At 49.2% G+C, this 25969-nt stretch overlaps 1 protein-coding gene across 1 annotated transcript in view; it reads right to left on the bottom strand.

The window, feature by feature from the left end:
* The window catches only part of ADGRV1 (adhesion G protein-coupled receptor V1), a 1000765-nt gene that overhangs the window by 235884 nt on the left and 738912 nt on the right, over positions 1 to 25969 (bottom strand). Inside the window, exon 85 of the mRNA XM_063964002.1 lies at positions 16417 to 16533. Coding sequence (XP_063820072.1) covers positions 16417 to 16533 — 117 coding nt within the window. The remainder of the gene's footprint in view (positions 1 to 16416; positions 16534 to 25969) is intronic.

The following is a 25969-nucleotide window of genomic DNA, read 5'->3' as shown; positions in this document are numbered from 1 at the left end:
CACACACTGCACCCATTATAGAAATGCCAGTGGCGCATGAGCATAATGCCAGTGATTTTGCAGAATGTATATAGATTTTGCAGAGCTGCTTCTGGGGCAGAGGTACAGTAAGTATTGAAGAATATGGGTGCAGGGTGTGTGGTATGGGCCCGCATGGACACAGGAGCACACCTTGCACCCATTAAAGATACGCCACTGGTTGTCCATCCTTAGACATTCACTAACTACCTTCAGTACTAATACCATAAGCAGGAAGCCTGATATTCATAAACAAAAGCATTTTCCAAATGTACAATCTTATCTCCAATATCTTTATTATTTACTTTTAAATATAATGACTTTCTCTCATCTTTCACATACAGAGACTTCCAGTGTAGTGCATGACCGCTTTCAGCATATTTACATGAGAAAGAATGTGCATTTTCACACTGAGCGAGATAGAGAAGTTAGGGTGTGTCCCAGATGCATACTGTATGCTTGGGGACAAGTCACTTGTAAATGCTGGTGCAAAATACAAACTGATGGTGGTAAAGTTTGGCGGCCTCTTCTGGTTGGCTGAATCCCTTCCATTTAGGATATTACTAAAGTAATGCTGGTGCTGCAATCTATTTGCATTATTACAGTGATATTAGTAATTAACCTGCAGCAGTATAACATATTACCAGTTGATCTTAGAAAAGGGAAGGTGACGGATGCGTGTGTCGATTTAAACTTGATAAAAACTTAATAGAAACGTTTGTTTTGTAGTTGTGCCCAGGGCCGGTTCCGGGGCTTCTAGCGCCCCGGGCGGCATTAGGGGGCGTGGCTTCATGCAGGGGGCGTGGTCAGTTACGCCCCCTGTACTGTTGTAGGATGTGCGGTGCGCGATGACGTCATCACGCACCGCACAGCAAAGGTCCTGCTTGCCCGTGGCAAGATCCGCTACTGGTTGTGCCTTTGTGTTATTTGTAGATCTAGATTTAAAGCAGCAATTAGCTGTGGTGCCCTCACCTGCTCCTGGTTCATACACAGGGAGCTATTTCATTTCTATGAATACAGTATATTTTATTGCATGCAGCTTCCACTAACAACTAACTTACAGCTGGCTTCTATCTGCAGCATTTTTATTACCACCTGTGGACACTGTCTGATACACAGTCCATAATACTAACCATTTTATTACTAACATAGTGGATCAAACAGATAAGAAGGAATTCAATCAGTCTAGCTGACATCAGCGTGTCTATATCTTACTATATATTTATTATTGTGGAATCAGATTGTTTAAGCTCATTTATTTAGATTCTTATCAGTACAGCACTGCATAGCACGGCCACACTTTGTATTTTGCTGGGATAGTTTTTGTGTGGATGTTATTATTTATTGAAACTATACTGCTGGCTAGATGTATGTGGATTAGTGTTTACTCTAGGTCTAGGTGCAGGACACTAATTAGTGAGGAGGGAATATTTTAATTTTGAAGAGCAAAATTTTAGACGTGATGTATAGCTACCAGTACAGTAGCTACAATGCATCGCGTCTAAAATTTTGCCCTTCAAAATTACAATATGCCCCTTCCTCTCCGATCAGCATCCTGCACCTGCAGTGAGCATATTGTACAGTATGGATTAATCCAATTTAATAATTTGTTTGTCTATACTATGCTCACTTTGTATTTCATTTATTGTATTATTATACTATAATATTGTATTATGAAAAAAACTAGAAATTTCCCTGCTAGAAACAGTGCTTCACCTTAGGAGAACAGAATGACAATGTTGGAATGGAGAGAGTTAAACCTCCAGGGCTGGGGGTGGATCAGGATGGTATGACTGTTTACAGCCAATCAGGAGAAAGTGAGAGGTGGTGTCAGTGGTTGAATTGGGCTGGTTTTGTGGGGTACCTTGTCTCTTTCACTTTGCCTTCAGGCTGGTGAGTGCTTTTGGGTTGTGGAAGAGATTGGTGTGCTTACAGGCAGGGTAGTTTAGCTAGCATTGCTTTCTGTACTGTTTGGGTATAGCATCCTGCTTATTCCCCCCTCCCACCTTGTTATTGCTGGTAGCATTTTAGGTTGGTGTTTCCCCTCTCCTTGTTTTGATCCTCCTATAATGGCCACCGCCTCTCGTTCCCCCCGGACCCCTGCTCGTTACCGTTCAGAGGACGGCAGTGGCGGGGTTTCCACAGGGCCTGAGGTCTCTGCGGCCCGCTCGCATCCTGTTTCGGCCATCGCACGCGTGCCGCGGGTACGCGCAGCGGCGGGCGAGGAGGCTGTTTCTCCCCTGCCGCCACGGCCGGAGCCGGATTTGGTTGCTGGGCGTGGGCGGCGGGGCGGGCGGCGGGCAGTCAGCGGGCGGGGAGGTGCTGTGGCCGAGTCTCAAGCTGCGGCTTCCTCCCCTGATGTCCGCGGTGCACGGGTGCGCGGTCGCTCGCGCCGAGATGGTGCGCGCCGCCTAGAGGTGGCATCTGCTGGCGCACGGGAGCGCGCAGCAGCGCCTGCTGTCAGTATCTCTCCCCTGCCGCTTCCCACTGAGCCGGAGTCTCTTCCCGGGAGCGGCGGGGGGGGGGGGGGGGGGGCGGCGGGCGGGGCAGAGTGCAGGGGCGCGCGGGGACGCGCGTTCTCTGCTTAATAGGGATGTTTACCCGGCTGCTGGGAGGAGCTTCAGGGACCAGACACCTGGGAGCTCCCACCATAGTTTCCGTAGCCTTAGCGGGGGGTGGGGCCATTTGGGTGGCGGTGGTCATGATGCAGGGGGGTTGGAGCCTTCAGTGGGCGGAGCTAGGAGTAGGGACTGGGGCCGCAGGCCCCCTGCGCGGGACGGTAATGCTATGGCTGGGGGGTCCTCTTCGTTGCCCCTCAGGCAGCAGGGTAGGATGCGGGGTGAGAGGAACGCTGAGTATAGGGTCTCGTCGGGCAGCGGCCAGAGTGTTTTGGAGGAGCAGAGTAGCACTGTTGATTTAGCATCTGCGCTGTCATCAGTGGCGGCGGCTTTGGCTCCGCTGGTGGCGGCTGTGTCCCCTGATGTTGCCGGGTTTTGCGCGGCGCGGGGGCTTCTGCCGTTCCGTCGGGTTCGGCGGCGGGGCGGATTGTGCGGGCTTGCCAGGATTTGGGGTACGCCACGGCGCAGTGGGGCGGTCAGCAGACGGTGGTTTCGCACAGGCGTGTGGTGCGGGCTGCCGTTACCCCTGACAGGTCGCTTGCTTCTGGGGCCTCGGCCCGTGTAGTGTCTTCTTTTTCAGATGGTCGCGGTGAGGTGGACGGTGAAGACGACGAGGACTTTGACATTTATGCGGCAGAGGCGGCTGAGTCGGAGCAGTCTGAGGCGTCAGGTGAGGCGTCGATTCTTTCTGTTGGCGAGGGGGAGGATTCATTCTCGGCCTCCTCCAGCTATACTGTTTCTGACAGTACTTCCGCTTCTTCTTCCTTATCTTCGAGCGCTTCAGAGGCTAGTAGCGCGACGAGAGCGAAAAAGCGTGCGGTTAAGTACGTAAAAAGAGCGGACGTGCAACGCGAGCGTCGGAAAAGGCGCAAGCGGCTGAGTGAGAGCGAGCACAGGGCTAAGAAGCATCGCAACCTGCCAGGCGTAGTGCGCTGCGATTATACGGCGGTGTTGAGGGGCCTGCGTGATAGCTGCCGTAGGAAGATTAGTAGGGGTGAATATGTGGATATTTTTGTGCTGACTGAAGATGCAAAAAAAGGGTTTAAGGCGGCTAGAGCTAAGGGAGGCGTTGGGGCCGACGCATTTCGGTCATATGATAACTGGCTGGCTGGTTTTTGCGTGTTTGCCGCCTGTTATTTGGAGGATAGGCCGGATGAGCATATGAACATCATTCAGTACATTCACCTTATTCACGACATGCAGCGAACGTCCAAGAGATCGGAATGGCGTATATACGATGATAAGTTTTGGCGCAAGCAGGACTGTTTGCAGATAATCGATTTCGGGTGTAAGGACGTTGAAGTGTGGCTGGACGTCACTCGGGCTACGCAGGATTCGAAGGAGCCCCGGGGTGCGGGGGATGATGTTCAGCAGGCTGGCCTTCCTGCACAGGGGGCTGGTTCGGAGGCTGCGTCTGGTCGGAAGTCGGGGGCTGCAGGTCGAGGGTTTGGTCAGTCACTCGCGAGAGGGAAATGCTTCGCGCACAATAATTCGACATGCTCGTTAGGCCACAAGTGTCGTTTTCGACACTTATGCTTGCGCTGCAGTGGGTTCCATCCGGCCTCGAACTGTTTTCGAGGGAATCGACAGGCACCCAGATCAGGAAAGGCAGGAGCAGGAAAACCCGCCGGTGGCGGGGGTGCTCAGTAGGGCTCCGACGCCAGTCAGGTTGGATACTGTGGCCAAGTGGCTTAGATGGTATCCAGATCAGGAGGCTGCAGAGTTTTTGTTGAAAGGTTTTCAGTTTGGTTTCCGCCTGCCGGTTGCAGGCGAGGTGCGAGTACGGGCCACGAGGAATCTTCAGTCAGCTCGCGCTTTTCCGTTAGTTTTACGCAAAAAAGTTGAGAAGGAGGTTCGTCTGGGCAGAATGGCGGGTCCATTTGCGCTGTCCCCTCTGGAGGATATGGGTATTTCTCCGGTGGGGGTGGTACCTAAGAAGACTCCGGGTTCCTTTAGGCTCATCCAGCATCTGTCTTATCCGTCGGGGTCATCCGTCAACGATGGGATACCTCCTGAGCAATGTTCGGTGGTCTACCAGTCGTTCGACGAGGCTCTTGGTATTGTGCGGGCTTACGGTCCGGGTGCCCTGATGGCTAAGATTGATGTGAATCTGCATTTAGGTTACTTCCTTTACATCCTGACTCATTCCGTTTTATGAGTTTTCGTATCGGGTCGGAGTATTTCATTGACAAGTGTTTGCCAATGGGATGTTCCGTATCATGCTCATATTTCGAAAAGTTCAGCACATTTTTACATTGGTGCGTGGAGTCTTCCACGGGGGGTCACGGGGTAGCGCATTACCTTGATGACTTTTTGTGCGTAGAGCCTGCGGATTCCAGTCATTGCAGTGAGCTGTTATTCAGCATCAAAGCACTTTTTTATCATTTCGGAGTGCCAGTGGCTGAAGATAAGACTGAAGGGCCCGTTTCTTGCTTATCATTTTTGGGTATCGAAATTGATACGGGGGCGGGTTCGTGTCGCCTTCCTCAGGCCAAGGTTGCCAAGCTGCGCGAAGTTATCGGGCAGTTCTTAGCGTCGCGCAAGGTCACGCTTCGGCAGGCTCAATCATTGTTGGGCTTTTTGAACTTTGCTTGTCGGGTCATCCCGATGGGCAGGGTTTTTTGCCGAAAGTTGGAAAGGGCAACGGCGGGGTGTTCCTGGCCGCATCATTTCATTCGATTGTCTTCCGAGATTAAAAGAGATTTGTCCGTTTGGGCCGCTTTCTTGGAAGAGTTCAATGGGGTGCGGATCTGGCTGGCTCCAGTTGTCCGCAATGTTGATGTACAGCTTTTTAACGATGCGGCGGGTTCATCTGGGTTTGGGTGCTACCTCGACGGGGCTTGGTGCGTGGCTTCTTGGCCTGAGGAATGGTTTCGTAAGGGTTTCACTAAGGATCTGTTGCTGCTCGAGCTTTTCCCAATTATGGTGGCTTTGGAGGTGTGGGGAGAGCGTCTGTCTGATCGCAGCATTTTGTTCAGATGTGATAATCTGGGCGTGGTGCATGCGATTAACAATCAGAGGGCGAAGTCGGTTGTTGTGTTGAGGGTGCTTGCGCAGCTTGTGTTGGCTTGTTTGCGTCGGAATGTTTGGTTTCGCGCGCAGCATGTTCCCGGGGAAGATAATGGAATTGCCGACGCCTTATCACGGGGGCAGTGGGAGAGATTTCGAGTTTTGGCACCTGAGGCTGATGGTCTTGGGATACGCTGTCCCGATTATGTTTGGCAGGTGATCGGACCGGCCTGGAGGGATTAGCGATGCGGTCATTAGCGCCAAGTACGCTCAAGGCTTACAGTCAAGCTTGGAGCGAGTGGGAAGAGTTTGCTTGCGGACGGGTGCATGAAGGTAAGAGTGGGCATCGGTTGATGCTTTCTTTTATTTGGCAACTCTTTGTCACTGGTAGGTCTAGAGCAGTCGTGTCACGGTACCTGGCGGGGATTTCATTTTTCGCTAAGATCAAGGGTCTCCCTGACGTTACCAAGAACTTCCTCCTTGCGAAGGCTCTGAAAGGTTGGGCGCGGTTGGCGCCGACGCTACGTGATAGGAGACGCCCGATTGATGCAGCCCTTCTGCCAACGATTATCGGAGCTGTTGCCGAAGTTGCTTCTTCAAGTTTTGAGGCTTTGTTATTCGAATTGGCTTTTTCCATGGCGTATCATGGGGCTTTTCGCATTTCAGAGTTGGTGGCGCCGTCGAAATGGAAAGAATCGACCATGCTTCGGGAGGATGTGGTTGTGGGTGAGAGGTCCTTGCTGTGTAGACTGCGTCGCTCTAAGACGGACCAGTTAGGTAGAGGTCGGTGGGTTACGTTGGTCTCGTCTTTGGACAATCGCATTTGCCCGGTGTTTCTGGCGGCCCGCTATGCGGCAGTTCGGCCCTCCTTGCGGGGGTCCTGGTTGCTGCATTATGACGGTTTGCCTTTGACGAGATACCAGTTTCGGTGGATGTTGAGTCGCGTCTGTCCGGCTTGGGCCTTACACCCGCAGCTTTCGGTACGCATTCGTTTCGGACGTCGGCTTTTCCGTCAGGGAGATCCAATTGTTGGGCCGTTGGAAGTCTTCCAGCTACAAACATTATATTCACCCAGTGTTATAGGTTATTGGTATAGCAACTGTTTGCGATTTGATTGTTCAATTGTTAAGTACGTCAATGTCCAGTATGTTCGTGTGTTATCCCCTGTTCCTCCTACTCAGGGATTAGCTACTCGCCGCTGCTGGCAGTGGGGGTCTGGAGTTATTTTTCACTTTTTTGCCTGACCTGACGGATTTATTCTCTCTAATTCGGCTAATTGGACTCCAGTTGAAAGTCCCTCGGCAGGTTTTTTAAGTTTCACCTCCAGTGAGTTTTCTCTGTGTTCCCCCCCCCCCTCTCCCAATCCCCCCCCTCCCCTTTTTCTTTTTCAGTTAATTTTATTCCTTTCCCATTGTGTCTTTATGTTCGCTTCGATTGGCTTGAAGCTTGTTCTCACGGCCAGGCCGTGGTATTAAAAAAAAAATCTTTTTGGCAGATCCTTCAGGTTTATTGCAGGTATACATTCATTTTGGCCGATTTTACTAACATACTTTTATTTCATTTCCTTCATTTTAGGTTGGGAGGAGGATGGTTTTACAGTGTGGGTAGTTGGTCACTCCTACGTGTACTGGGCGGCCAGGTTTATGGCCTCTAAGGGGGCGCAGTTTTTTTCCACGGGCTCGTGGTATTCATTGGCTCGGCTGGCGCGGAATGTTGTGGCAGGACCTTAAGGGTAGGTTATTGGGTCAGGCTAGGGTGCATGGTGTCCCTGGGGTTTTGTTGGTGCACCTGGGTGGCAATGATTTGGGTAAGAGGACATCATTAGATTTGAGATGTTCTATGTTAAAGGATTTGGCTAGTATTGCCGTGGCCTGGCCTCACTGTACATTGGTTTTTTCTTTCATAGTTCCGAGATTATGTTGGCGTGGAGTGCCGGATGGTCGCCCTATTGATGAGGCCAGAAAAAAGGTGAATTCAGCGGTGGCGAAGTGGGTTTTGGCTCACGGTGGTGCTGTGGTTCGCCATGATAGGATCAGGTATCGTTGTGATTACCTTTTTCGGGCCGATGGTGTGCACTTGTCGCAGGAAGGATTGGTGTTTTTCCTGGAGGATCTGTTTTCGGTTTTGGAGCATTTAGGTTGTGGGTATGGTGGCGGTGCGAAGCCTCTTTAAGAAGAGCCTTTCGCTGTTGGCGGAAAAGAGCGGCAGGTTCTCGTGTTTTTTTTTTTTGTTTTTTTTTAAATAAAGTATTTTTATTTCGAAGGAGAGTAGTTTGCATACAGACATTGCATAACAGGAACACATTAAACACGTAATGACATGTCCTCATCGGGGAACAGCATTCACTTTCGACTTATTTTCAAACTATGTCATTTGCTCATAGGCGCATAGGAATGTACAGTTATATATACCATTATTTTGCATTATCCGTACACTCTAGTATTCATGAAATCACATTATACTTTGTTTTGTTTCCCCCCCCCCCCCTCAAATATAACTCTTACGGACAATCCGTCCGAGTAAAACCCTTTAAAAGAGAAGAAAACAATCAGAAACCAAACACAGAGAACCCCAGAAATAAAAAAATTAAAAAAACAAAGAGACAAAAAACATTATGGGGAAGAGGACGCATTGGGGGATACTAGCACTCTAAATCCTACCCTGTCCAGATGGGCACAGAGCCACTCTCTCATTCACAACCCATTGGGTGAGAGGGAAGCCTATGGCCCTAGAAGATCATAACTTGGCAAATCCAGGACCTGTTAGTAACCCTATCACCATTAAGTTGTAGGGTCTGGGACGGAGTATATGGATTCCAGCCATGGAGACCAAATTCTTTCAAATTTAGCGGAGGCATTGTGTTTCATATAAATGTATCGTTCCTTAAAAACAGTGTCGTTTATTAGTGCCTTAAGAGCGGGGAGTGTAGGGCCCTTAGGGGCCATCCATAGCCTCGCAATGCTCACCTTCGCCATTGCACATATGTTGCGAGCATATAGGCCCTCTGGACCAGACACAAAGTCAGAGCTACCCATTCCCAGGATGCAAAATTGCGGAGTAAGCATGGCCTCGTCCACCCCTGTGTTCCCCAGAATCGATCCGACCCCCGCCCAGAAAGCCCGCAGCACCGGACAATCCCAAATGAGGTGCCAAAAAGTACCTGCAGTCATCCCACACTTAGGGCAGTCACCCACACGACCCGTCCCGAATTTGGCCAGTCTGGCCGGGGTCATATATATTCTATGCAAAAGGAAGTATTGTATCTGTTGATACCTGATGGATTTGGTAACCGTGCACGGAGTTTCCAAAGCAAGGGCCCAGTTCTCTTCATCTATGGGGCCCAGATCCTGCTCCCATTTGACACGGAGACGTGTCAAAGGATCTATATGGAGTTTGGCGAGTAGATAACCATAAGCATGGGAAATCATCTTAACTCGACCCAGCATACTTACAAAGGTCTTAATGGGAAATGGTATAATTTTAGGGGGGGAATTGGCGAATTGGGACTGCAAGGCATGTCTGAGCTGGAGGTATCTAAAAAAATAGGAGTTAGGCAAATTAAACTCATCTTTTAGTTGTTGGAAGGATTTGAGCGTATTATCCGTATAAAGGTGATTTATGGAAATCACTGATTTAGGGGCCCAAACGTCCCTCCCCTCGAGCGCATACAGTTCAGGGAGCCATTTAGAATACCAGAGGGGGGTGTCCGGGTCCAATCCATCAAATTTCAAAAGAATTTTTAGTGCCTGCCACACCTTCATGGCTTGGTATATAAGAGGAGGGAGGAACCGGGCCAAGCTCCCACTCAGCAACACCTGCAGGGGGGATAAGTCGGGGAAGTAGCATTGGACAAATACCCAGTGTAGAGAAGTGACGCCAGTATCCTGTACCCATGCACTAATATGAGACAGCTGAGCGGCATAGTAGTACATCTGAAAGTTTGGCAAGGCCAGACCTCCGTCGCTGCGCAGCCTGGTGAGAGTGTTCAGTTGTATTCTAGGACGTTTGCTAGCCCATATTAAAGAAGACAGGACACTATTCAATTTTCTAAAGAAGGATGGATGAATATATACAGGGGATTGCAGAACCACATATAGAATCTTAGGTAGTATTATCATTTTTACGAGGCTGACCCTGCCAGATACAGTCAATGGAAGCTTACACCAAGTCTTGGATTTACGAGTAATTTGTTGCATGATCGGATCAAGGTTCAAAGGTGTAAAGTCAGAGGGGTCATTGGTTACCTGAATCCCAAGATATTTAAATTTCGCCGTCCAACATAGCGGTAGGGAGATTTTAGGAGCAGCAGGGGGGGGGGCAATCACAGGCATAATAGAGGACTTAGACCAGGTAATATGAAGGCCTGAATATACACCGAACTCCTCAATCAATTGCAACACTGTAGGCATAGACCTGGTGTAATCCTGCAGAAACAACAGCATGTCGTCAGCGTAAAGGGCAATCCTATCCTCACGAGGGCCGGTATGAATGCCCACCACGCCTGGGTGGGACCTTATTAGACAGGCCAAGGGTTCGATGGCCAGGGCAAACAAGGTTGGGGACAGAGGACATCCCTGCCTGGTCCCGCGAAACAGGCGTAACGAGGGAGAGATATAGCCATTCACTGAGATCCTGGCAGTCGGGTGCTGATAAAGCAATTTAATCCATTTTATAAAATTAGGCCCGAAACCCATAGCTGTCATGACCTCCCATAGATAGGACCACTCGATACTGTCAAATGCCTTGGCGGCATCCAGTGAGACCACTACCGAGTCAGAGGGGAAGTCATATGGGATTTGTAAGATGGTATATAATCTACGTAGGTTAATAGAAGTGGACATCCCTGGCATAAAGCCGGTCTGGTCGGAGTGGATAATGGAAGTAATTACGGTGTTGAGTCGAACTGCTAAAATCTTTGCCAGGATCTCAGCGTCAGTGGGAATCAATGATATCGGTCTATAGGATTCTGGGGATCTAGGGTCTTTTCCGGGCTTCGGGATCACTATAATAATCGCCTCCGCCATAGAGGGGGGAAGTTGATCATTAACAAAAATATCAGAATACAGGGCGTGAAGCCTAGGACCGAAGAAATCAATGTGGGTCTTGTATACCTCTGAGGGGATGCCGTCATAGCCCGGTGCCTTGCCGCTGGGAGACAAGCCAATAGCCGCCGTTACCTCTTCCAGAGTTAAGGGTGCCTCCAGCATCTCAGAGGCCTCCGGGGGGAGTGTGGGTAGGGGAATATTACTTAAATAAGCGGAGAGGTCTGATGTCGAGTCTACCAGTTGTGAACTGTAGACCTCAGCATAGTAGGAGCGGAATAGCTGCGCAATTTCCGGCGTGGTGTTCACAAGGGCGCCATCGCTACCGGTCATCTGAGCAATTGTAGAACCTGGGCGGTCACTGTGCACCAATCGAGCCAACAGGCCACCTGGCCTATCGCCCTGCATGTAAATATTAGTAGCCTGAAATAGAAGCGAGCGCGAGTTTTTATCAGACAGATGAGCCACCCATGCCGACTGGGCCGCCAGCCAGCGTACCTTCAGCGCAGGGGTGCCATCCACCAAGTATCTAGATTCCAAATCCCTGGCGTCACTCTCAAGGGCTCGCTCTCTCTCCCTGCAGGACATTTTGAGGGCAGAAATACGTCTAATATACGTTCCCCTTAGGAATGCCTTAAATGAATCCCAAACCACTGTTCCGGGGGCCGAGCCTACATTGTCAGTAAAGTATCCCTCCCACTGAGTCACCTGGTCAGAGCAGTCACCTATTTGCAGCAGCCAGGAAGGATGCAGTTTCCAATAAGATTGACCCCTCTGGCTCACCATAGCGAGAGTCAACACCATAGGGGAGTGATCAGATATACCCCGGGCCTCGTATTGGACGTCAACCACCCTAGGGAGAAGAACGGGGGAGAGTAGGGTCAGATCGATCCTGGAGAACGAACCATGCGTGCCAGAGAAGCATGAAAACTGTCTAGTCGTAGGGTGCCGAGCTCTCCACACATCCACCCACTGCAAATTATTCAGAAAATCAGAAAATTTAGTAGGACTAGAGCGGACCCCAGCAGCCTGCGGAGAGCGCCATCTGTCTAAAGCTAAATTCATGACATTGTTAAAGTCACCCAAGCAGATTACCGGGGTGTCCGGAGAGGAGGCTATGAATGAAGCGGCCTGCTGTAGTACATCGTACGAGAATGGGGGGGGGGATATAAACCGCCAGTATGTAGTAGGGTTGGGAACTTAGTCTACATTCAAGGAACACAAATCGACCGTATTTGTCAGTCTTGACCGATACCAGCTCAAATTGGACCGATTTCTTTATCAGGATTGACACACCCCTGGAGGAAGAGGAGTGAGAAGCGTGATAGGCCCAGCCCACCCAGGGTCTTCTAAGTGACAGTAACCTATTCCCCTCCAAGTGAGTCTCGCAGAGACATGCAACATCCGGGCCATATTTCCGAAGTGTAGTTAATACTAAGGAACGCTTTATCTTATTATTTAAACCTCGAACATTCCATGTCAGAAATTTCAAATTAGCCATAGATCTGGTAATATTCTATGTAGTAACCTAAAGATACAGTCCAGCGAATATTCCTGGAAATTGTTAGTGAGGGTAATAACAGTGCTATACTACTCAATCCCTGATTCTTAATCGACAGTATCCAATGCATCAGACATACTTCCCACATCAAAATGAATGTACTCCAAAACAAATTTAAGCATGAGAAAAATAACAAACTATAGAAAGAAAAAAACTTGTGTAAGGCACAGCAACAAGCTGTTCGCTGAACTCTCCCCCCCTCCCCGTATACCACCCCTAACTTCGGCATACTTAAATCCCAAACTATCGTTTCTATCTCTCAAGGGCTAAATACTAAACAAAACCCTTAACCAAAGTCAAGCGATCAAGAGAAAGAAAAGAGAAGTCCTAAACCACCAACGCCAAGGGGGGGCTCCCTGGACAATGGGTAGATGCCTCTGGTGGTCCCAACCGATCATTAGACAGTGCAGGGCCTCAATCCGGGGCCATCTGGCGCGCTCCCGGAGCATATCTGTCCAGCCATTGGGCCGCCTCTCTAGGGGAATTGAAGAATTTGGTTTCCCCGTCCGCACCACCCGGAGTCGGGAGGGGAATAGCATAGAGTAGGAGACGTTCAGGTCTCTGAGGCGCCTCTTGATAGGCATAAACTGGGCTCGATCCTTCTGGACTTCCGCGGCAAAATCAGGAAAAGCAGACACGGTAACCCCGTTTCTGGTAAGGGGGCCTTTTGTGCGTCCCAACCGGAGGACCGAGTCACGGTCCTTATAATGCAGAAATTTGGCGATGAAGGTGCGCGGAGGGGCGCCAGGAGGTAGAGGACGAGATGGTATCCGGTGTGCACGCTCGACCGTAAACTGTGCCGTGAAGGATTCAGCGCCGTACAGTTCCTTAAGCCATGACTCCAGGAAGACCTCAGGCTGGGAGCCCTCCTCCTTCTCCGGCAGGCCCACAAATCGCACATTATTTCTACGCAGCCGACCCTCCATGTCTAGTAATTTGGATTGAAGGGATGTTACTTGCTGGGTTACCGTGGAAATAGATTGTTTCATAGGACCGCACATATCCTCCAGATTCGAGACACGGGTTTCTGCCTCTCCCACTCTCTCTCGTATGCGCTGGACGTCCTGCCGAAGCAGTGAGAGATCACACTGCACTTTCTCCATCTTATCTGAAAGACGCTGTTCCGATCCAGCTATTGCCTCCAGCACTTGTTGAAGAGATGGAGCTGCGGGTGTGTTAGGGGATTCAGCAGCTGTTGCAGATGGGGAGTAGGAGTGGGACGGAGAGGCCCCCTGCGAAGCGGCCTGCGAGGCCCGTTGGTTTAGTGGGTTAGGTTGTCTGGCAAATTTCTCCAGCTTCGCCGCAGCCGTGCGCTGGCCGTCCCGAACCATGACGGACAATAGGTAGTAACAGACACTCCGGTATAATCTCAGGTCAAAAGCGTAGAAGGAGACTTCAGCAATGAGTGAATTTTAGGGTTGTAATAAGCAGAAACACATCCGCAGCTGGTCTCCAAAGTAGTAGGCAAATGTAAAAGAAAGTACTGGCAGCGTCCCAGAATATAGGTGAGAGCAGGAGCGATGCAGTTATTTAGTATGTAAAATAAGACAGCAACTGAAGTCAAAGTGTAATTTGATCCCAGGAGGTAGAAGTCACTCACCAGTTACATATCAGTCAGCCTTTAAGTGAGAGTGTTCCCTCTATGACTGGAAGCAGCAGTCCAGAGCAGTGGGGCCAGGAATCTCCAAAATTGAGGCCGGGGATCCGGAGGAGGTATAGGCCGCAAATCCGGAAGTATGTCTCCTCGGCCGTACAGACCCCGGGGAGAGCGGGGAAATCGCCTGCCGGTGCCTTGCAGCGTAGGGAAGAAAAGCAGGGTATTCAGGCACACCAAAGGGGCCAGGATATTACAGGAGGATGTTTAATCCAGGGAGCTCCCGGGATCTGCTTCCTACTCCTGTGCTGCCGTGGCCACGCCCCCCAGGTTCTCGTGTTTGAGTTGTTAGTCACAGTTTTTAGTCGGTTTGGTGCTGTTTAGGTGCACTCTCCTTCGTTGACTGTTATATCTGCTGGACCACCCTTCAGGGGGCAGCGTCATCACCCTTCAGGGTGGGTAGTCAAGATGAAGGTTTGAGTGGATACCTATGTTTTGTGATTTGGATTGGTTTAGATTTAATTAGCTTAGGGGTTTTTGTGTTTGGGTTTCAGCTGTTCTTTTTTCTGGCCACCATACTCTTTTTGATTAAATATTCATATTAATATCATTTTACTACAGGTTTTTCTCTAGTTATTAGATTAATAATAAATAGCTAACAACTTTCTGCCAAATTACATGTCTCCGTGTCGTTATTTCTATAGTTTAAGTTGTCTTGAATTGTTCATTGTCATGAGGGAGGTAAACCCCTCAGCCAGTAGGAGGTTTAGGAGAACAGAATGACAATGTTGGAATGGAGAGAGTTAAACCTCCTGGGCTGGGGGTGAATCAGGATGGTATGACTGTTTACAGCCAATCAGGAGAAAGTGAGAGGTGGTGTCAGTGGTTGAATTGGGCTGGTTTTGTGGGGTACCTTGTCTCTTTCAATTTGCCTCCCCCCCCCCCCTTTTTTTTGTTTTACTATTGTTAGGGTGTTTTGGCTTAAGGTTGTTGGCGATTCCTGTTCTCGTTAGCTATTTGTTGACGGAAAAGCGTCAGGTTCTCGTGTTTGAGTTGTTAGTCACAGTTTTTAGTCGGTTTGGTGCTGTTTAGGTGCACTCTCCTTCGTTGACTGTTATATCTGCTGGACCACCCTTCAGGGGGCAGCGTCATCACCCTTCAGGGTGGGTAGTCAAGATGAAGGTTTGAGTGGATACCTATGTTTGTGATTTGGATTGGTTTAGATTTAATTAGCTTAGGGGTTTTTGTGTTTGGGTTTCAGCCGTTCTTTTTTCTGGTCACCATACTCTTTTTTATTAAATATTCATATTAATATCATGTTATTACAGGTTTTTCTCTAGTTATTAGATTAATAATAAATAGCTAACAACTTTCTGCCAAATTACATGTCTCCGTGTCGTTATTTCTATAGTTTAAGTTGTCTTGAATTGTTCATTGTCATGAGGGAGGTAAACCCCTCAGCCAGTAGGAGGTTTATTGGTTATTCGGTCTTTATTGCATAAGAGTTTTGAGGGATTGAAGACTCCCCTATACTGTGCTAAGTGCATAGTGCATATACTGTATGTGTCAGTGACAAAGTACAAATTCAAAACTGCAAAATGCGTCCAATTAGAAATGCCCCCTCGCCATCTCTTTATTAGACTACATTAATCTTGATCTGTCAGATAACATCTTTTTGTTGCCCCAGTGCAACTACTGTAATTAGCAAGTGTCACCCTTACTACGCCTACAGTTACTACTCCCCTACTGCAAACCTCTGCTCTGCTGAAAACATCACTTTCCTGCTCTGCAAACCCCGATGTTCACATAGTTGAGTGATTATTTGCAGCTGTGCATCCTCAAAGATGTCTGAAAACCCCTACCACGCATGTGCTACAAAGACTGTACATACAAGTAGTGCCCTCCCCCCCTGTAGTGACGAAAAAGGGAGTAGAGCCGCATGGCCACGCCCCTTCCAACAACGCCACACACCCTTTTTAGCGACGTGTGCATGGACTCTTTCACCCACACCAGTTGTCACCAAGGCTAGGGATGCCCCTGTACAAAGGTGCTCCTGCAATAGGGACAGACGGCAACATAAGGCTGTCGGAAAACTGATGGCCGTTTCTGGGCAGTGACTACTAGTGCATGCAAAGATGGGGCGTTCAGTGGCCGTACTATGGGAGTGTCGAAGTCATGTCAAAGCAAGCAGCGGCTTTTACAGGCACACAGCTGCAAATAAAGGAGGCTGTAGTCAGATGGAGATGGAGCGACCGATAGTGGCTTCTAAGGATGCATCAATCGGTATTACAGCGTGTGCGAGCCAAAAGTAGGCGTCTCAGCCCTTGCACGTTCGGCCACATGTGTGTACAAAAAGGAAGGTTTGTAGGCCAGCTGCATAAATGACCGCCAATAGACGCTACTGCATTCGCTTTTGCGTGGGTCTTGCTAACAGGCCCCATGCCTCATCTGATGAGTACTCTGTAAGGGCAATACATGAACGTCAGTGAATAGTATACATTGTTTTTTTATTATTTTGGGACACTTTACAGTTGAAACCAAACCACCCGATATTTCAGAGGAACTTTATCTCACCTGAATGAACATCCAAAAGAACTGGCAGAGGTAAAAATAGTGTGTGACAGACGCCAGACCAGTGCAGCTTTCCAAGGAGAGGTCTCGGCTAATGTAAGCAGAGGCCAGGAACGAGATCTGCAACAGAGACACAGGATTCCATTAACACAGTTCTTATGTTGTAAGGGCAAAAGTTCAGTAGCAACACAATTACACTGATCATGACAAATACATCCCCCTACATAGTATATTCACGTTAATATCAGTAACAATAACTGTTCCTCTAACATGTACGCTCTGGACATAAAAGCGTTAAAGCGGTAATCTAATAAGTGCCCCATCCTGGATCACTGATCAAGATTCCGATAACGTCTCCAGGGAAAGGTTAGAAGGTTACTCATTTTGCTTGAATCCACTTATTATTATTTTTTTTTTAACCCACAGACTTAATATATGACTTAAACAGACCAAACTTCATCTGAGTAATTGTAACAATAATGAGGACTAAAATAATTAAATATTTAGTTTATTCTGCATCTTAATAGGTAACATTGACAGATAAAGAATCAATTATTACACCACTGTGCCCATGACATAAATAACATATCACAAACATGTTGCATTTCTTATAATTAATATTGATTTGTTAAAAAGGTGACAACATTACAGTAGCTCACTGCACTTTGGCCCTCATTCCGAGTTGTTCGCTCATTATTTTCCTTCGCATCGGTGCGATTTTCCGCTAACTGCGCATGCGCAATGTTCGCACTGCGGCTGCGCCAAGTAAATTTGCTAAGAAGTTTGGTATTTTACTCACGGCATTACGAGGTTTTTTCTTTGTTCTGGTGATCGAGTGTGATTGACAGGAAGTGGGTGTTTCTGGGCAGAAACTGGCCTTTTTATGGGAGTGTGTGAAAAAACGCTGCCGTTTCTGGGAAAAACGCGGGAGTGGCTGGGCGAACGCTGGGTGTGTTTGTGACGTCAAACCAGGAACGAAACTGACTGAACTGATCGCAGTGGCAGAGTAAGTGTCGAGCTACTCAGAAACTGCTAAGAAATTTCTATTCGCAATTTTGCGATTCTTTCGTTCGCAATTCTGCTAAGCTAAGATTCACTCCCAGAGGGCGGCGGCTTAGCGTGTGCACTGCTGTGAAAAGCGGCTAGCGAGCGAACAACTCGGAATGAGGGCCTTTGTCCAATGAGCTATTTCCCCTGATTATGTTATTAATAAATAAACTGGGTGCATGATGCCCCATCCTCCTCCCATACACTATAAAACTGGATGTCACCTGCTTTATGCAAACTCACTGCACCTGCTGGCAAAGGCAGCGAACACATTTGCCTGCACTTATGCTGAGAGGTTTCATATTAGCAGCCAGCATGCCTTAGCTTAGCCAATACTTGGCAGGTGGACTCTCCCCTTAGTATCCAGCAATAAGTAAACTTGCGCAGAATGACTACCTTCAGCTTGTAAATTTGGTACTTGTAATAAGGACTCGGTAAGCAGTTTTCCAGTAAATGTCTTTTTACTGGCAGCAGACACTGTAGAACAACATACTCAGGCTTAGGCCTGGAAACACAGGTGCATTCAAAAATAAGTAAACAGACATTAAAACGTCTCAGCACTCCTTGTGCTTAGCAGTAGTCCACTGCAATGGCTTACAGCAACAATCAGCCATACTCTCCCAGTATAGGCCTTGGTCCCTGGCACTATAGTAACTTTCCCTACTAGCTGGCCTCTAGCAGGCATCAGTGCACGGAACGCTGGGTGAATGGGAGTTTTAAATTCTTCCTGTTCTTTTGTGCTGTCTGTGTTCCTCCTGGAATTCCAACCACCACTGCAGCTGCAGAATGTACCGGTCTTGTTTTCCTCTTCCTTGGAGGGATCTGATCCCACCAAAATGTGGACAATTCAGGTGAGAGACCACTCCTCTCACCACAAGCTAAAGAAATTATCCAGGCGTAAATACAGTATAATGCATATAATGCTTGCCCACAAAGCCCTGAATATTCGGAACACTCCAGGACTTGAAGGTAGTTCTCCCAGCTCTACTCTGCCAAACCCTACATTGCTTTCTGTACTTACTCGAAAGCAATTTACAATATGTGTACTTACAGTACATGAAAAGCCATTAACAAATATGTGTACAAACACACACACACACACACACACACACACACACACACACACACACACACACGTCTCAAAAACTCTCAGCCTCTTACAAAACTTTCCCCCACTACTGGCTAACTGCCTTCTCTCTGACTACCACTGATTCCATTTGTGAACATTTAGGGTCCATTCTGAGTTGCATGTATTGCTGATCGATGTGTCTAAGTCATAGTCGCAGTACTAAGACAATGGGCCTAATTCAGATCTGGTTGCTGCAGCGGCAGCGTACGCAGGCTGAAGCACTGTGTTGTGTTCGCAAGCGCAGCAGCCACACTGCGCATGCGCATACAGTGAGATGCGACGGCATCTCACTTGTGCGCAGAGGCGTAGCTAGGGTTTCTGGAGCCCAGGGCAAGATGGAAAGTGGCGCGCGCCCCCCCCCCCCAAAAAAAAAAAACCCAAAAAGAAGCAAAAGCCGGAAAAATGGGCGTGGTCACACCCCAGAAGGGGTGTGGCCACGCTCCAGAAGGGGTGTGGCCACTGAAAATGGCCCACAGTGCCAGTTACATTGCCCCACAGTGCCAGATACAATGCCCCACAGTGCCAGATACATGCCCCACAGTGCCAGATACATTGCCCCACAGTGCCAGATACATTGCCCCACAGTGCCAGATACATTGCCCCACAGTGCCGGTTACATTGCCCCACAGTGCCAGATACATTGCCCCACAGTGCCGGTTACATTGCCCCACAGTGCCAGATACATTGCCCCACAGTGCCAGATACATTGCCCCACAGTGCCAGATACATTGCCCCACAGTGCCAGATACATTGCCCCACTCAGTGCCAGATACATGCCCCACAGTGCCAGTTACATGCCCCACAGTGCCAGATACATGCCCTACAGTGCCAGTTATATGCCCCACAGTGCCAGGCCCCACTCAGTGCCAGTTACATGCCCCATTTGGTGCCAGATACATGCCCCACAGTGCCAGATACATGCCCCACAGTGCCAGTTATATGCCCCACAGTGCCAGGCCCCACTCAGTGCCAGTTACATGCCCCACAGTGCCAGTAACATTGCCCCACAGTGCCAGTTACATTGCCCCACAGTGCCGGATACATGACCCACAGTGCCAGATACATTGCCCCACAGTGCCAGTCACATTGCCCCACAGTGCCAGTTACATTGCCTCACAGTGCCAGTTACATTGCCCCACAGTGCCAGTTACATTGCCCCACAGTGCCAGATGCATGCCCCACAGTGGCAGATACATGCCCCACAGTGGCAGATACATGCCCCACAGTGCCAGTTATATGCCCCACAGTGCCAGGCCCCACAGTGCCAGTTACATTGCCCCACAGTGCCAGTTACATTGCCCCACAGTGCCAGATACATTGCCCCACAGTGCCAGATACATTGCCCCACAGTGCCAGTTACATTGCCCCACAGTGCCAGTTACATGCCCCACAGTGCCAGTTACATTGCCCCACAGTGCCAGTTACATGCCCCACAGTGCCAGTCCCCACTCAGTGCCAGTTACATGCCCCACTGTGCCGCCGGCGGCCCCCCCCCCCCCCCGGTCACTCACCGGCCGCTTGTTGTGTCTATGTGAGGGGAGGAGAGCGCAGCGCCTCTCCTTCCCCTCACCGCTCTAGGTCTCCGGCGGCTGTCTGGTGCCGGTTCGCTAGCCAATCAGAGCTCGCGGACCGGCAGCCAATCAGGATCCGGTCCGCAAGCTCTGATTGGCTAACGCCTGAGACCGGGCGGACACAGCAGCGCTGCTGGCAGCACTGCTAGGGCTTCCAGCGGCGGTGAGGGGAGGGAGAGACGGTGCGCTCTCCTCCCCTCACATCTCGGGTTGACAGGGGCGAGTGGGGCATGATGCCCTGGCCGGCGGCGGCGCCCCCCTCTCCTGCCAAGGCGCCCAGGCCACGTGCCCCACTCGCCCTACCCTAGATACGCCTCTGCTTGTGCGATCACCTCTTCCTGATTGACAGGCAGAGGAGGTCGCGAGGTGTGTCGGCGACATTGCGGCTGCGTTTTTTATGGCATGGTCCAGACAATGCAGGCGTGTCCAGACCTTTTGCGGGGCGGGCCGCGGTGGCTACGTGGCGGGTAGCTACCTGACGCCAGAGAGCCCACACAGATGTGCAAAAGCATTGTCGCTGTGCGATGCTTTTGCACATCTGTGGGGGGGGGGGGGGAGAAGGATGAGGGGTGGACTTGCCATGTGATGGGCGTCCCCCCGCATTGTCAAAGATTTTGATCATAGCAGTCCGTTTTTTCGCACATCTACGATCAGTCCTGAATTAGGCCCCGAGTCGCAGTACTGATTCAGATGGAGCATAGTATCTGAAATGTATTAGAAATGTTTTGGCCATTCCTGCACCTACAGATGTATCCTCATACAGACCAGTTCCCTAGTGACTCTGCTGCACCAAACGTTTTTTTCCTTGCCCAAAATGTGAGTCGCATGTGCAGAAATAAAACTGGGAACACAAAACTACTTTGCTAGATTATACTGATCAATTTGATGTGTGTCAATTGAACATCTGTGTGCAAAGTGCTGCAATGCAGCGCCCCCCCCCCCCCCCCATTTTTCTCACACCATCGGTCTAATTCAGATCTGATAGCTGCTGTGCGTTTTCGCAAAGCGGGCGATCAGATCCGAACTGCGCATGTGTATGCACCGCAATGTGCCAGCGCGTTGCACAACAGCAACAGGCATCAGCGCCTAGCAAGGGGATGGTGCGAAAAATCCGAACGCACGGGCATCCGCAAGGTGATTGACAGGAAGAGGCTGTTTGTGGGTGGCAATTGACTGTTTTCCAGGAATGTCCAGAAAAACTCAGATGGGCTCAGGCATTTTCAGGGAGGGTGTCTGACGTCAGTTCCGGCCCCGATCAGCAGGAATCAATCGCACGGGAAGAGTAAGTTCTGGGCTACGCAGAGACTGCACAGAGATTTAACCCTCCCCCTGTAGGCGGCGACTATCTGATTGCAGGGCTGCAAAAAACGCAGCCCACGATCAGATCTGAATTAGGCCCCATGTTCCATAGTGCCTATATGTGCAGCCCAGCATCTCTAGTACACTGAGTCGTGCTTTGCTGTGTCTGCAATGCAAATAGGGTTCAATATTTAAAGAACACTACGGTATGCCACACCACTTGAAGCGGCTCAGTTGTGCCGGGGCAACTCACGCCTAGGGATATAAGGGCCCATCTGTAGCATACGGTTAGAGCAAGTTTCAACAGTGTGACAGATGGTGGCGTCTAAAGATGAACCAAGCAGAATTAGTGCATCGAAACATGCTAAAAGTGGGTGTCTCATTCAGTGGTGCAGAGAGAGGGGGGGGGGGGGGGTACAAATTACCTGGGCCCAGGTCTGATGGAGGGGCCCAGTGTGGGCCCAGGCCTCCTGTGATTAAGCCATGCCCCCTGAAAAGTTCCTGGGCCCAGCAAGGCTCTCTACTGCCCTGGCTGGGAGACATGCCATGCTCCTGTGAGTGGGTGCTTCTCATGTGCTAGACACGCCCCCAAAGAGGTGTGGCCATACCCCCCACCTGCTGTGGTTACACACCCTCCTGGAAGGCAGGGACCCAGAAAGTTGCTGTACCATGGCCCAGGATTTCTCTTGGCAGCCCTGGTCTCATTCCTTGCACATTTGGATGCACGGATTTACATCAGGGAAGGGTTTTATAGCAAAAGACGTAAGCGCGGATGCAGCTAATCAGTCCCTTAGTTGGTGTGGCATTTTGAGAAAATATGATGTTTATTCTTTTATTCTTAAGGCACCACAAAGTTTCCGCAGCGCCATGCAGGGAAGCAAAGATAGTGCTAGGGAAATACACGAGGAAGGAGGGCCCTGCCTGTGACAGCTTGCATTCTAAGAGGAAGATAAAGTCATCAAAATATAGTGAAATTCTAAACCCGTACAAATGGGGGTCAGTCAAACCCACTGACATACATGGTTAATGTAAGTGTAAGATTCTGTTACTGATGGTAGTCTTACTCTTCCACGAGAGATAGAAAAAGTAGGTAATGAAACATCTGAGAAAGTATTTCTGCTTTAGCATTAGCAAACATATATAGGATATTTTATTTCTACATTATGACAATTAAAAGTATTTGTATAAAATTCGCCATAAATAAATCATCAAACTATCAATCTTATTTGATCATAAAACACAAATGAGAGTGCAGAGAGCTACAAGAGACTCATCTGAATGAAAAATGCCTTGAGCCTGCTTATTTACCCAGAGGTAATTGGATTAATGTAGTCTTGCTTTTGATGAGATAAGCCCAGTAACATGCCACTGCGTGGTTGTTATTGTAGCTCTAAAAAGTATTCATGTGCGTGTAACAAAAACTAATTTTGCCAGTCATAGCAAAATATAGGCAATGAGGTTTTACCCGAATATGGCAACTGGGGGCTTCTATGGTCCGCCATCATTCCCAATAATTTACATGCATGAGCAAAGGTATAAGATGTGTGCTATTCATTTCAAACGCAATAACAAAAATATATCATTCAAACAAGGCATATACTTTAGAGAGCTTCAGCTTCATATTCCCTTCTCTTCTAAATATATAAAGAGTTCTAGAGGACACGAAAACATAATATGTGTTTCTAGTGGTCGCCATGGGGGTGGTGTTGGGATACTTTTACCCTCAAGCTACACATAACAACTTATACCTCCAGAACCATCCCTTACATTCTCTACATTTGAGGTCCATGGAATACGCCTCTACCAACCCACTAATCTTTGAGTTGCTGTCATTTACCGTCCACCTGGCATTTCCTCAACAACTTTGCTTCCTGGCTACCTCACTTCCTCTCTTCTGACATTCCCTCCATTATTCTAGGTGATTCAACATCCCTATGTATAACCCCACAAAATCACCTGCCTCTAAACTCCTTAACCTCACCTCTTCACTTGGTCTCTCCCAGTGGACCACCTCACCCTCCCATGTGATCTGGATCTGGTTTTCACTCACCGCTGTGATATTTCTGCTTTCTCCAACTCCCCTTTTCCCCTCTCTGACCACCACCTGCTTTCTTTCAACTTATCTATCTCTGCTTCCCCATCTCTCCCTCCTAAGACTACCATCACTAAGCGTAACATTGAGGCTATTGACACCTCATCCCTATACTCCCTGTTTGACTCACTTCTCTCTCCTCTTCTCTCTCTCACATGCCCTGAACAAGCCACATCCGTATACAATGCATTGACTCTGTTGCTCTGCCAACCACTATTCACCCTCGCAGATCAACACCTCAACTCTGGCACACCAAATGCACCAAATATCTTCATAAAATGCTCACGTACTGCGGAGCGACAGTGAAGGAAATCACGCTCTAAAGCAGACTTCCTCCATTTCAAATTTATGCTCTCATCCCAGGGCTGACTTAACAGCAGTGTAAGCCCCTGGGCATAGGAATGCATTGGGCCCCCTACCCATCTCCAGCAGTAGGGGTGGGGGGTGCTGTCAGCGACAGCTTTGATGTCCCGTGGGCGGTAGGGGATGTTCTATCTTCCACTCAGCATGTAAGACCTGGAGCAGTAATATCTGCTAATTACTCCTTTACTGCACAGATGGGGCTAAACTGTAGAAGGGGGCATTGGGCTGCATGAAGAAGCCCAGGTACATGACTTCCAGGGTGGTAGGGGGTGTTTAATACGTATGGGAAGGGTGGATAGTGGAGTGGGCTTAATATTTATAATTCTCCGGTGGGAGGGCAGCTTTCTTGACTGCAGATATCTCAAGCTCCAAAAAATATATTTCTTAGCATTCAAATCGATAAAAATCTAGAGAGTGCCACCTTTCAGGAGGTGCTGGGGACTTGGGGATCAGAGTTCAGGAGCCAGAGCAATCCACCGATGAAAATATAAAACTGCATACCAGGTGTGTTGGGCTGGAGCAGGGACCAGGTGCTGGAAGGCTGATATCTCTGATTCTGGGCATAGCAGAGACAAGCTGTCAGTATCCACCAAAAGGGGAGAGTCACAGCTTTTGGTTTGTACCCTCAGAAAAACTCTAAGTCAGACAGAACCTGAGCTATCTGGCTGGGAAGAGCAATTAACAGGCTTGGATGGGGACCACTGCTTTCAAGTCAGATATCTCCGGTTCCTGAGGGCAGATTTTCAAAAATCTGGTACCCCTGGAAAGAGGAGACCCTCAGCTATCAGCCTAAGGCCCTTATACTCCTGGGGCCCTTGGGCAAGAGCCCATTGAGCCCATACGAAAAGACGGCCCTGTCTCATCCTTCAGTACTGCCCTTTCCCTCGCTAAACAATCATACTTCAAAATCCTCATCTTTATCCAGTCTTCCAACCCCCGGTGCCTCTTTGCCACTGTTAACTCCCTCCTCTGCCCACCAACACCTCCCTTCCTCATTGTCTGCGCTTGACTTTGCCACTTATTTCACATCCAAGATTGGCTCCATATGTTAGGACATCACATCCCACCATACCAGCAACCAGCCACCACCCATCCCTTGCCACACCTCCCCTTCCCTCTTACCAACTCTGACATCTTTCTCCCATGTATCTGGCGAGTAAGTCATGGCCCTCATCCGTTCCTCCCCCCACAACCTCCCCACTTGACCCTATCCCCTCCCACCTCCTCCGCTACCTCTCTCCTTCTGCCTGTTCCCATCTTGCCCACCTTCTCAATCTCTCCCTCTCATCAGGCACTGTCCCCTCTGCCTTCAAGCATGCTCTTTTCTCCCCTATTCTTAAAAAACCTACCCTTGATCCAAACACACTCTCCAACTATCGACCCATCTCTCTCCTCCCTTTTGCCTCCAAACTTCTTGAGCGTATTGTCTATAATTGCCTCACTGCCTTTCTTTCCTCTCACTCACTGCTTGACCCATTCCAGTCTGGTTTCCATTCTCTCCACTCCACTGAAACTGCCCTCACAAAAGTCTGCAATGACCTCCATGCAGTCAAATCTAAGGGCCACTACTCTCTGCTTATTCTTCTTGACCTCTCTGCTGCTTTTGACACTGTGGACCAACCTCTCCTTCTGCAAATCCTTCACTCTCTTGGTCTGTGTGATACTGCCCTCTCCTGGCTGTCCTCCTAGCTCTCTGATCATTCCTTCTCTGTCTCCTCTCATGATGCTACCTCCCCCCCCCCCCACACTTCCACTAACTGTTGGTGTCCCCCAAGGCTCTGTTCTTGGTCCTCTCCTTTTCTCACTCAATACGTCTTTAGGTGAACTCATTAGTTCTTTTAACTTCCAATACCACCTCCATGCTGATGACACTCAAATCTATCTCTCCTCCCCTGATCTTTCCCCCGCTCTCCTCACTCGTAACTCCAACTGTCTTTCTGCTATCTCTTCCTGGATGTCCCAGCGCTTTCTTAAACTCAACATGTCTAAGACTAAGCTGATCACCTTCCCACCCTCCCGCACAATCTCACCTCCCACAATCTCATTATCCATTGA

The sequence above is a fragment of the Pseudophryne corroboree genome, chromosome 1, assembly GCF_028390025.1.
Source record: "Pseudophryne corroboree isolate aPseCor3 chromosome 1, aPseCor3.hap2, whole genome shotgun sequence".
Classification (NCBI taxonomy): Eukaryota; Metazoa; Chordata; class Amphibia; order Anura; family Myobatrachidae; genus Pseudophryne; species Pseudophryne corroboree.
Note: the sequence above shows the minus strand (reverse complement) of the source record. Positions and strands in the feature narration are given on the sequence as shown.